The sequence below is a fragment of the Accipiter gentilis genome, chromosome 2 (assembly GCF_929443795.1).
Source record: "Accipiter gentilis chromosome 2, bAccGen1.1, whole genome shotgun sequence".
NCBI classification, from domain to species: Eukaryota; Metazoa; Chordata; class Aves; order Accipitriformes; family Accipitridae; genus Astur; species Astur gentilis.
The window spans coordinates 19,931,746-19,944,896 of NC_064881.1; the positions used below are offsets into that span (position 1 = coordinate 19,931,746).

The 13,151-nt window shown below is 36.7% G+C and overlaps 1 protein-coding gene across 3 annotated transcripts in view; it reads right to left on the reverse strand.

The window, feature by feature from the left end:
* STAU2 (staufen double-stranded RNA binding protein 2) overlaps nt 1-13,151 on the reverse strand; it is a 176,504-nt gene that overhangs the window by 78,508 nt on the left and 84,845 nt on the right. For all 3 annotated transcript variants that reach the window (XM_049822072.1, XM_049822054.1, XM_049822063.1), the window contains exon 12: nt 3,858-4,165. In XM_049822072.1, coding sequence (XP_049678029.1) covers nt 3,858-4,165 — 308 coding nt within the window. The remainder of the gene's footprint in view (nt 1-3,857; nt 4,166-13,151) is intronic.

Genomic DNA, 13,151 nt, shown 5'->3' on the forward strand with positions numbered 1-13,151 from the left:
TGAGGACATGTCTGCATCAGACAACACAGTACAGGGCAGAAGTCTCAAAGGTATGACTGACTTCAGGCAATGAGTTCACAGTGTGGGGCAACAGCCCAAATTTGCAAAACACTGTGTAGGTTGCCCAGGCTTACAAGTGAACCAACAGTCAGGTACCTAATCTGCACAGATGTTTATGAAAATCCCAAGAAGCATCCACCTTTTTAGATGATTTTACACCTCTAAATGACTTGCTATTAGCATCCATAGTGCATGTGGCAAATTTGAAAATGGTTTTTAGGTGCTTTTTGAAGTTTGACCTGCTCCAAGAAATTTGCAATTTCATTCTTTCCTTGAAATTCACTGAGGGTTGAATTTCCCTGAAATTTTCCTCACATATGTATCTCAGTAGTGAGATCCAAGCACTCCTAGACTCATTTCCAAATCCAACCTCCAACAAAGCAAAATGAGTGTTTGTTTTGTTTAAAGCCACTCTAGGGAAGGGTTTGAGCTCAGTGTCAACCCTCGTACAAAGTGTGGAAATTTAGTTTAGGCCCACCTCTGCCGACAACTCAAAACCATAAGGTAAAATACATGTGTCACAAGTAAACCTGATTCGAGAGTGTCCAGCAGAACTTCTCCTGTGTGTGCAGTCACTCAGAAACGTATGCCTTTGCTACTGGTTGGGGAAATGAGAAACATTTGGAAATGCCCCAAAACATTTAAATCCATCAATGTATAAAATGGAACAGTTAAGCACTGAACAAATGTAGAAGAGGGGGAAAAAAAGATATAAATTGTGTAACCATTGCAATCAAAGGAATACATCACATAGAAACTATATCCTGTACGAGGTTTTATTATGTAGTCACTACAGAGAAAAAGTTAAGATTGCTAAGTCCTGCCAATGCAGCAAGCCAAGTATGGCTGCAGCCGCGCACTGAGACTGACTGTGGGCACTCAGTCACGGCTTTTTTAAGTTTTATGATCTTTGCTTCATGGAAACTCCCAGGGGAATTTCCTACTGGACTACCTGCAACTTGTGTTTTGCCTCAGCAAAAACTGGAGGCTCATGTTATTCACATGTAAACAGCTTCTCTAAATGTTTCCATTTAAACAAACTCTCTGAATAATTTACTGCACTTAAATGGTCAGCAGAAATAACTGTAACTTTCCTAATCTAGTTACAAAACAATGACCAAAATACCACAGTCACTTAAAAATAACAATTTTACCAAAGCTGAATTTTCCTTTAAATAATCTCTGGGCAAAGTCTGCAAAAGAATTAACCGGTAGATCGTATTCATAAATATGAAGCAAGCACTAAAAATGCTTTATTCAGCGTTTGTAAAGGCTTGCTTTAAGTATTTGTGTTTAATTATTGCCGGTAATTTGAAGCCTGAGCCTTGAAAGTATCCAAGCTAAACACCTGTTTTTCAGTGACAATGAGCTGCTGCTTATCAATTACAAGTATCTTTAGAATAATAAGTCATAAACCATAAAAATGTAATTTTTTAGTACTTTTCCATAGATTGGTCCCAATAACTCTTAATATTAAAGGCTTACAATAGAACATGGCTGAGATCATATACAAACAGTTCAGAAGAATTTAAATTAAGTAACCACATTTTAAAGACGTCCCCTGCAGCTAAAGAAGTTAAAAAACCCCATTCAAATAAGAAAATAACATTTTTTTACATTTACAAATGAAACATCATATGAGTATTTATTGATTTTTTTAAAAAATTCAAAAATACATTGTAACAGAACAGAATGTATACGTTCTTCAATGAAAGACAAAACTATGGTTATCATCCGGACCAGAATACAAATACATGCTACAATTTAAAATCATTTTGGGTCATTCAGGAAACATGAAACAAGCTAGATGTTTGCAAATGCAGTAGTTTTCTGCTTAGTAAATATGCCTGAGAAAGTTAACCTGTAAAGAAATCGGCTTTTAAACTCTTAAACACAAAGAGCTTTCTAGGCTGAAATGGTGAAGAGACCTGTGATATGCACCTGACAGGCCACTGAGCCATTTCCCACAGAGATTCTGTTCACTGCTCCACCTCGGATCAGCCACCCAGCAGTGGCAGAGTTTCACATCAATACCAGGTTTATTCAAGTGAGGTGTTAAAAAGCATGCTGAGATGATGTAAAACCATCAGTGACATACCCAGCGGATTGATGTTAATAATCGAGATTCTCTACCAAACTGCTTGGTTTGTATCAGGGCCAAGTAAAAAGTAGTAGTCTAGTTTACGGATGAAACGGATTATATTTTTTGGCTCAAAGTAAGACCCTTTAAAAACAATTTCTACATAAGCATCTAGAATCAAAACATGAAAAAAACAGGAAAAACACAACTAATCATTTTACAGTAACCACATACTGTAGGCAAGTAGGAATCAAAACAGTAACATAAATTGTGCATCGGTTCTATGAAAATAAAGTGTTACTAGTAGACACAAGCAATCTGACAAGATGTGAAAGTGAGCAGTGAAAACTTCATGGATTGAATTTCTTTTCATCAGAACTCATCTGTTTCTACTGCAGGCAGGTAACAAATGGAACTCAGGAAAACTGAATTCCTATTAGCAGCTTAACTCTACTACAGTGAGACTTAGGCTTTTACCATTTCTTGCATTAAGAGACATCCAAACTAATGAATCAAAAATGACATTTTAAAAATAAAGACCAAAAGAAAGCTGAACGTACACTTTAGACAGAAACAGCGTTAGGTCAAACCCACAACTGGTGATGTCTGATGTATGCAAATGTAATTTAACTATGCTGCTTATGCCAACAGAACATCTGACACTGTTTCTCGAGTGCTAGCAGCCTCCTTCACTTCCAACAACTGCATACTTGGTAAATTACATGGGCTGCGATGAAAAAAATCATTATCAGGCATGCAAAAGTCCTAAAAGAAACCTCCCATTTTCAGAATTTGGTTACATGATCAAATTACATAAGCTAGAACATACGAAACCAACTTTTCAAATGAAACAAATTCACAACTCTGAAAAGGATAAAACCAAACCAAAACAAAAACCTATGACAGGAAAACAATATTTCTACATAGCTGGTCCTATTCCCCAATGGTGCAACAGAGTAAAATGAGCTACTACCCATACACACGTGTAATTTTGCATGTAATGGTGATTGGGAAGAGGCTTCCTTTTCCCTTCTTCCACACTGCAGAAAAGACTGGATGTACTACAGAGGCTGCTACTGTCCCATGAAATGTAGGGTACTTGCCATTGCTGGATACAGGCTATCAGTGCCGAAGGACTCATGCGCTGACCCACCATGGTTCATCTTACATTCTCTAGTATTGACTGTGATGTCATAAACATTCTGCATTGCTCTGGCACCAGGTCTGCTCTTAGGCTGCACCTTCTGATCAAAACGTTCTACAGGTTACAACTAAGAGGTGCAGGGGGGGAAGCTGGCTTTAACGACCCAGCCCAGAAGACAAATGCAAAGTTAAGGTGGTGCGTCAGTACCTTCTGGATCAGTTGAAGAGAGAAACCAACGCCAGAGCAGTATGTAAAGCTTCTAATGCCAAGAGGTGAAGACTCAAAGAAGTGCAAGTAAAAAGCATAATTTAAGCCTGCAATTATTTAAAGAGAATAAACAAAGAAGAGAAAGATGGCCTGCAGAAAGGTGAATGGAAGGAAGGAACAAAAAAGAGAAGGAGGGACATGTATATTGGTGCAGGGTTGTATCTCCTGGACCCAGAAACTGCCTTGGACACCAGCTAATTTTACAAGATAAGTTACATGCATGCCCACATTCAAGAGGGCAAGAGTGAAACCTTGATGGCAATGCTATGATTCTGGCTGAAGAGCTTCATTTTCCCCCTCCCATACCTGAAAGCCTTGAATCCTTGCCAAATACTCCAGCTGTTTTGAAGGCTGCACTGCAGAACAGGGGGAAGCAGGAGATATTCCTTTTAGACCTATGGCTTCGGCAGTTGGGGACGTTCCATTCATGAGGAGTTCCCTGGCAATCGTAGCTGTGCTATTTGTTGTAGGAGATATGCTGAAGAAAGAGCTAGAAGTCTGGCTCATTTCTTTGGACGACAAATAGCTTACAGTGGTACCAGGGGCTGATTTGTTGCGGCTTGCTTCCATCTCTTGATAAACATCAGGAGAGAGATGGAGTATTCCCTTTGGCGCTGAAAATAAAAACAAAGATCATTCTCATTACTCAAAAATGGGTTTGACGTGTAGACAATTTTAATTAACGTATTTTGCAGTGGAAAGCAAAGTAAGCATGTAGAAGCCATATCTTTTTTCCGCAGTAACTGTAAATGAAATTGCATAATTTACTTAGAAACAAAGCAGATCTGAAGTGTCCCTCTTCTTCCTCTTCCCCTACTCTTTTAAGAAGGCACAAACCTGGACTTAACGGCTAGCACAGAATACACAACATGAACAAATAAGGTTTGGGGATCTACAAACCACAAGGAACAGCTGCTACTTCAAAATAGTAGCACAATCTTTATTTCACTACAATCTTCTGCCTCCTACCTGGTACAATAATTTAGGCTGTTATTTCACAAATAACTTAAATGAGCCTATGTCAGCACTTGTTGCCACTAGAAGTAGTTCTTTTCTCTCCTACCTACAGCTGCTGTTTGTACTCTCCAGCTGCACTATTGCTTGTCCCGGCACCAACACCTGTAGGACCATGCAGTGATGCTCATGAGAATGAGCTGTTGGAGGCAAAAGAAGGGCAGGATGGCTTCTTGTGGTAGCAGCACTGCCTCAAGTGCTGGCTTAAAGTGTTCGCTGAATTACAACGGCAGCCTGCGTTTAAATAACCTTAAACTGCCCTGCAGCCACATCGTTACTGTGACAATGACTCTTATGTGACTGACTGCTCTTCAATGAAGAGGAATTTATTATTTATTTATTTGGCTGCCTATATGGCATCCTATAGTTTGCAAATAGCTACTTGCCTTGGACAACGTTTATACTGAACAAGGAAAGCATGTGTCATCATTAATATCAATAGGAGTTAGGGTTAAATGCTAAAAAGATCTAAATTTATTCATGTGAATTCCTTTTAAATACTTCCAGTGACATGTAAATTAGGGATAATTTGTTTACATTTCAAATTTTTTAACATGTTTTTAGAAAACATCTCAGCCCTAAACCTGCTTAAAACCAGGAGTACCTACTTGATCAGTTTTGCTGATATTCCTGTGCAGGGAAATGTGCAGAATTAAGGCTGAAGTTTGCTAGTTTTCATATACAATGAAGCATTTGTTGGAAACATGAGTAGCCAGTTTGCTGATATAAGAGGAAAAGCTCTTTCTTATTATTAATAAATTGAAAAATGAGGTTGAAATGTGTAATATCATATTAATAGCACATTTTAATCTTCTAGCATATATCTGAAAATAACATGGGTGAACCTGAGCCATACGGCATTTCATTCTAGGATTGATAACCCTATTTGTTAACTGATTTAGTAATCCCAAGAGAAATCAAAGGGTTCAATGCTTGATTCATTCACAGTACATATTAAATTCATCTCAAAATGTAGAATAAATTCAAAGAAGAGAAGAAAATTAATTTCCAGTTACCTAGAAAGGATTCCTCTAATCCTAATAGTATTTTAAATAAAATGTCTACCACAAGGAGAACACTCAAAAAATATTACCAGTAATTAATATCCTCATTTTCAAGTACATGGTGAAAATTGAACTTCCTCACTGCTGACTCAGCAAAGTGCTTACAGGTGAATCTTTTAATTGATTTACTCACACATTTGGCTTTTAAATTAATATTGCTTTCAGAAAACTGGAACATCAGCATATACCATTCACAAAGAAGTATCTGTTACTCACCTGATTGCTCTCCCCACCTGCCTTCATGGGGCTGGGGAGCCTGGCTGGACTCTAAAGGTGTTTTACCCAGTCTTACAACTGGTTCCAAAGCCAGTGGACCCTGTGCTGAACGCTAGAGCTAAGCACAAATTCAAGACAATGCTACTGGGAAAGATGGAGGACAGGGTCCCTAAATTTTCTTTTTCTCCATTTGGGACAATTTAGAATATAACCTTATAGATAATGACAACTGTGTAAACAAGCAGCATTATTTTATAGCACATAATGACTATATGATAAGAGTGATTTTACACCCTTTTTTTTGAGGATCTAAGTTCCAAGGCCTATCACTGCTCATATTTTTAAATAGTCTTATACAAGAGAAAACATGAATGAAAATTAAAATAGATAATACAGATATTGATAGTTGACATTAGGTTACAAAACCTAACAGCAACAATAGTATTGAGTGGCAGGTGTTCACCACCTCCTAATATCTGCCCACTGTAAAGCTGATTTCCTATAAATATTTGAGAAACAGAAATGAAAATTGAACAAAAGGTAAAACAGTATACTTGTTTAGAAATAATATATTAGCCCCCCAGCTCAATTTTAGAAAAAACATAGTACAACATTAACTTAAAAAAAGTTTAAAGAAGTTTAAAATCAAGTCCAGTGCTGCAGATGTCTGTTCCATTGATGTAATATTACTTAAAACAAACATTTTACATGCTTTCTCAGCCATTTCACTGTTTTTACATGATCCACCCAAATATCTAACTGCTGTCTGGAACAATGGTTTGGAATACTTCCAGATTACTAAGCTTTCTAAATGTTAAAATAACTAATATGCAGCATATGATGAATAAAAAGATATTGAGCAGAGTATAGCAAATGCTCCTAAAGTACTGACTTTACTCTAATGGTGATGTTAAATTAATAATAGTACTTTTACACTTATGCAACACCTTTCTGCTAAAGACTTCAAAGTGCTTTATAAGCAATAATTAATTTAAATCATATATTGGCTCTGAGAGGCAGATATTATATTACCATCATTGATTATCTCTGGAAACAAAGTAATGTAATATTCCAGACATTGCGTTAATATAGTTGCAAGCTATTAACTTTTTATATTCAGGGCCTATGTTTCATGAAGCTTCTTACAAACTTCTTTTAAAAAGCCAATAAAAACTTGGTCTCTCTGAAAACTTCTATCAAGCATATATTAAGTGTTATTCATTTTCTATTTTTAATATATTAATGAGGATTTTTAAAATATCATTCCTCACTCTTGTCTGCTTACTTCAACTCTTGTTGAATTGTAGAAGAGCGTGTATATATATAATAGTTTAGTTACAGTAGTAAAGCTGTTATCACAAGACAAGGAGTGTGACATCAACAGAGGAATAAGTGTAAGAACAAAAGAACTCTTCAGAAATTATTGTAATTAGTCTTGAAACAAGCACTTTAATAAAAAAAACATGGGAGAAAGAAATACTGTCCTCTAACACCTTTATGCATTGCAGGAGAACACCTCTAAGTGAATACTTTCATATTTTTGTTAGTCTTTCAGCTAAAAAAAAATTTGGATTTTTATGTCCACTAAATATTTATCCCATACTAACTTCACTATACTCCAAAAGTAGCACTGTAATCATTTGGAGTCACAGGATCTATAATACTACCATTTAGACCATTGCACCTTCTGCTGGACATTAACTTAGAGGTACATTCATGAAACATGTTAAAATGATTTCCATTTATATTATTTAAACCTGTGGGCAAATGTGCTACGAAAACATGCAGGCTAGCTATGCAACGTAATCACTAACATTTGAAAAACATGTCTTATTCATCCTTGGCGGTAATTGTTAGCAGTCTCACATAATCTTCTGAAGTCTCCGAAAACTCCACACCAAAGACCTCTCTTACCTAAGAGTAAATTTCTTGATCTTCCATTGTCTACTTTTGCTGTCACATATCAGACAACTGCAAAACAGTTTAGACTCCAAGGCAAGTGTACAATTAAGATACAAAATGGCCCAACTATCCTTCACAAGCCTTCCCCTTGAAGTGTAATCTTAGTGCTTTGATTCCACTTCTTTTCATAGCAGCAGTAATAGAGGCAGTCTCCAAAAGATCTGCTGGAGTGGTGTTATTTTTATCCCTAGCCCTTTCCCTTTAGGATCCCCTTGGCTGGGAAGACAGGGTGCCCTTGGCTGGGAAGGCAAGGGGACCTTTCTACAAAAGGGTCCTCCACTGTCTGGATCTTCATCCTTTCTGGAGTTCATGGAAAACAAAACTAACCATCGGAGGGACTTTCTGCATGGAGAATGGGATGAGGAAGGAGAACGACTGACAATATCACCAAATGAGCCTCAATGTAATAAGACTCTGCAAAAATTGAATTTGCTGATACAGGACAGTGACAAGTTACCCCACAGCAGCGGGCTACTAAGTTAAGAAAAGTTCAGAGTGATGACAGTGTTGCCTACACACTCACAGGTATTAGTGTCTACACTGGTACCACTGGTTTCCCATTTTCAGTTTTCTATTTCTGTCAGGAAGATCAGAAAACACGAAAAGCTGAAATTTTTATTTTATCATTCAACTCCAAAAGATGACCTACAGAATCAGGCTTGTATTGTCAATCTGCATATATATATATATATATATATATATATCAGTGCTGATTTTCTCTCTTTTCTACTTGATCAACACTGTAGTGATACTCTTCCTCTGCCTTCACTCAATGACTTCTCCTAGTTCAAGGTTACTCATTGACTTTTCGTGTTTATGGACACTCAATATACTTGGTCTAAACCACAACTTTATTCTTTCTCAGAGAACTACAATTTTCTGCCTAGGCTCTCACCTGTCCTACAGGAAAGCTATACTTGTTGGTGCATCAGAAGCAGTGTCAGCTGGGGTATGACTGCCCCTGACACCCCTGAAGAGCACATGCTCTTCCCTGCAGTACAACCAGAGGTATGGGGCACCAGCATGAAGGAGTGCTTTCATGGCTTGTGTAATGATGCAAGGTAAACCATGATATACTTCTGTATATGACATGCTCATAAAGTTTAACACCCTGATATTTGAAATGAATGGAACTGAATTGGAACTGAATGAAATACTTGGTAGATAATCAACAAAAAGCTTTCTTTCAGATTATGCTACCTGTATTCACATTGAGTAAAGCTGCCTTATATTGTGCTGCTTAAAGTACGTGGCAAAATCTTGTAGTAAGGTGTTAAGCAGGAAAAGTTAGACCCAGGTCTAATCCTGACTTCACTATTACGTAAGTTAAAATGACAAAACCTTAAGAGACATGGAGGACTTTCACAAGCAATAATTCCTCCATAGAACTGGCAGGTTCTCAACATGCCCTAGAATATGGCCCATTAGAAATCCACTGAGAGCAAAAAAGAGAATTTACAAAACCAAATAACTATTTCAATAACAAGACTGAAAAATGTAGATATTATCATAAAAAGAAATTATTGTTTTATACTCCACTCACTGTAAAAGCCTATTTATATACTAGAATATTTTCAAATTTTGTTTTATTACCTCAGTAGGAACTCAGAAAACGTCAGCCAAACAATTGAATAGGCAAATAGTATGGCCACTGCGTTCTCAGTAATTGTCTACACACAATCTTGGCTTGAAATACCAAGATGCAATCATTACCTACTTAATACAGCTATCTGTGGTATTTCTAAGTCACCAGCTACTGCAATATTCAGACATGAAAAAATGTTTTGTCATTACACGATGTCCTTCAATCAAAAGATCTCATCTACATGACCTTAAACAAACTGATGTTATATAAAGTCACTCATTAAAATACTAGTTTGTTTAACCTTAAAATAACCATGACACTGAAGTAAATACTATTTAGTTCTTCACGAAGTCAGTTCTTGATATCCTTAATTTCTATGGAACATTTTCTGTACAGCCAAAAAGGAAATTGCAGTATTGCAGAATACTTAAATTGTATAAATTTCTGTAACATTTGGTGCTTAGCTCATGTGAGGAAGTCCTTTGAAACCTCCCCACAGCTTTACTCTTGCTTGGGTACATAAGATTTTGTTAAAAAAAGACAGTGTTGGCAGTGGGAAATTTCTACAGGATATTCTATGAAATAGACAGACAAAACACCTACACCACTATTTTTACATGATAATTTCTGCATCATAAGTTTCCAACAATATATCAGTGTACCAGATAACCTAAGATTAATATGAAACAGGTTCTAAAAACAACCAATCTAATGCAGTAGAAAGGACAGTATTCTTATCAGTAAAGGTGATGAGCAAATTTGGAGCAGAAGCAAATCAAGCCAGTGAGCTGGCACATGAAGCTGCTTGTAAAAGCTAGAAGAAAGTGATTTTTGAGGGAGTAAAGCAATTAGGAGAGTGCGTAAGTGCAACCGGAGGTGACCTATGCAGGCAAGACTATTCATTAACAGATTAAGAGGGGAATAAGAATTGTGATGATGAAAACAAAGGCATGACCCACATGCAGAAGAGATGAAAGAATGAGCAAGTCTACTGGACAAGGATAGAGAGGTTGCTGAAGCTAAGAAGGTCAAGGGGGACATCAACAAGCACAGCATAGGTACGAGTGACGATCAAATCAGAGGAGGAGAAAGCGGTGGGGGAGTGGAAGTCATAGGGAGAAGAAGTTTGATGTAAAGGAAAGGGGATGGAGGAGACAGTGGAGAATTAAGTCTTGGTTCTGACAGCAGTAAAGCCTCAGTTCAAGTGATTCAATTCCTCAAGAACTTTATTATCCTAGACTAAGGGTGAGGTACACGGTGGATTCCGGGTTGGGAGGAAGGGAGTAGGAAAAGGCAAAAAGACTTCAGAAAAGTGAAAGTATTTAGAGAAACACAGTATTGAGGTTAACTGTGTGATACTGCTCCATTTGCTTGGCTGAAGACAGAAATCCAAATGCAGATAGTTTGCATAATTACATTATTAAATCTGAATTTGAGAGTTAACATCAAAAAAGAGCTCTGCGTTGCTATTTCACATGCAGTTTTTTCCAAAAGAATAGACTAGCAACCTTGAACAAATTTAATTCACATAGGAATTTCAGGGGACCAGGAAAAGCAAAAGGATAATTTCTTTGAAATTATCTCTACCCACAGAGCTGGCTATCTACTGTCATGGTGGCTGTTCCCTCTTTATACATTTTCTACATCAAGAGTTTAATGGTTAAGCAGTCTCCTAGAAAGCTGACTGAGGTTCCTTCTCAGCCTGAGGGCATCCGAACCACAAGCCTCACAGCCCAAGTGTATGTTTCTTACATATGCACAATCCATACTACTCAAGAACCAGGCAGCAGGTTGCTTGCAACACTTTTTTTTTTTTTAACCTGTGTCTAAAATATGTAGAATATAATATCTGTAAACCAGCCAGGGAACACCAGAATACATATCTGTACCTTCACTCACAAGTGCTTTAATCAACAGACAGACTACAAAGTCATGATTCCTTTAGATCACTCCTTCTCTGTGGATTTCTTGCATTTTGACAGCATCTGATTTTTTATTTTCTGTCTGCAAGTCATAATGATATTAGATACACATCTCCAAAAGGCAGTTGCTATTATCTAGGTTACTCTGCACCCCATGAGTACTCTTCTTCTGGTGAAGAAGGAAAACTAAATCTAAGTCTCCCAACTTTCTGGGCACGTGTTTAAAACACTAGGTACTTTAGAAATACACTCTGTACTCTAAACTCAGCAAAGAAAGCATTACATCTGAAGATGCAAAACTTGCAGTACTTTAAGCACCTAACTGAGCATCTCAAAAGGGGAAACATAGGAAAAGGAGGAGGACCAATTGCAGTTGTCATCTTACACACCTGAGTTGTGCCCAAATCCCACTTACGCACAAAAATGCTGATTTGGATCTTGCCACTAGTTCTTAAAACAGCAAGGAAAAAATAACCATGCTCCCTTCCCTGTTTTGTTAATACGAGGTGTTTTTTAATGTTAGGTGTTTCAGAAGTTTTTTTCAACTGTTTCAAAAAATATATGCAAGAAGTATTTAATTAGTATTATTCTGGATACATTATCTCATTCTCATTGCTAGATTAAACTGAAACAGAACACGTTAAATGACACATTAATAATGGAAAATACAGCATAGACTTCCTAGCTTCAATAACTCAGGGAAAACCAAAATTGAACAAATCTCCTCTGCTTCTAAATTTAATTTTCCTATGTCTTCAGTTAGAAAGAAAACACAGTTATCTAAGAAAGACCCTTGCTAGAAGATGGGATGAATCCTTTTTTTTTAACAAAAAAAAATTAGCACATCAACTCAGTAGCTACAGAGGCAAGGTGTTATTTAAACATAACCAACTGCTGTAAGAGACTCTAGCCAAAGTCATGAGACATACAGAGTATAGACAAGTGGCTTAGCTGATGGAACTGCTCCCTGAAACACAGTAATGGTATAATGTTCACCTGACAGTTATGTTTGCTAAAAAACCCACAAAACAAAACAAAAAACCCCAGACCAAACAGATGGAAAACTACTGTTTTGTGGCCTGTGCTTCATCAAATACGTGGTGTTGTCAACCCTTCTTACTGTGGTTTCTAGTCAGACTGACAAATAATTCAACAAATGTTTAGCAATGTATCAATCTAACTCTTAGCAAGAGTGCATTATAATTGACGAAGTTTAGTAAGTTTGGAAGCAATTCAAAAGTGATGTCCAAGGAAACAGCAGTACTTAATGAGCAAAAATGCATACAATCCACTGCAAATCACCTTTTAAATAAACCCCCAAGAATTACATATTTCAGCAAAATGTAACACTTATAAACTCCAATTAAAAATGTCTGAAATACAAAACAAAAACTTTATTCCCAAACTGTAGACTTCAGTTACTGTTCATGGAAATACAGGGGTATTAATTATCTATTGGAAGTCTTCACCAAAATCCCCAGTTGAAAAATAAACATGTAGAGGACTATAAAAAGAAGTCTTTACAAAACTAGCGAGGGCCAGAACTATAAAGTTCACATAAATTTTGTTTCCTCCAAAGTGAAATTGTATTTCTGTGCAAAATTCCATAAATAAATGATTTATTTTGCATTTATTTTCTCCCCCAAAACGAGTAAAGAAACATCTAAGTAAGAATTTGATGTAACCATTCAGTTAGGGCTTACAATAACACGCATATATTTTCCTATTTTTTATATTTCTTATATTCTTAATCTCTTATTATTTAGGTAGATTTTTAAAAATACTAAAATACATGTTATTTATGTTCATGTTCAAATTTTCTTATCACAGATTTAAG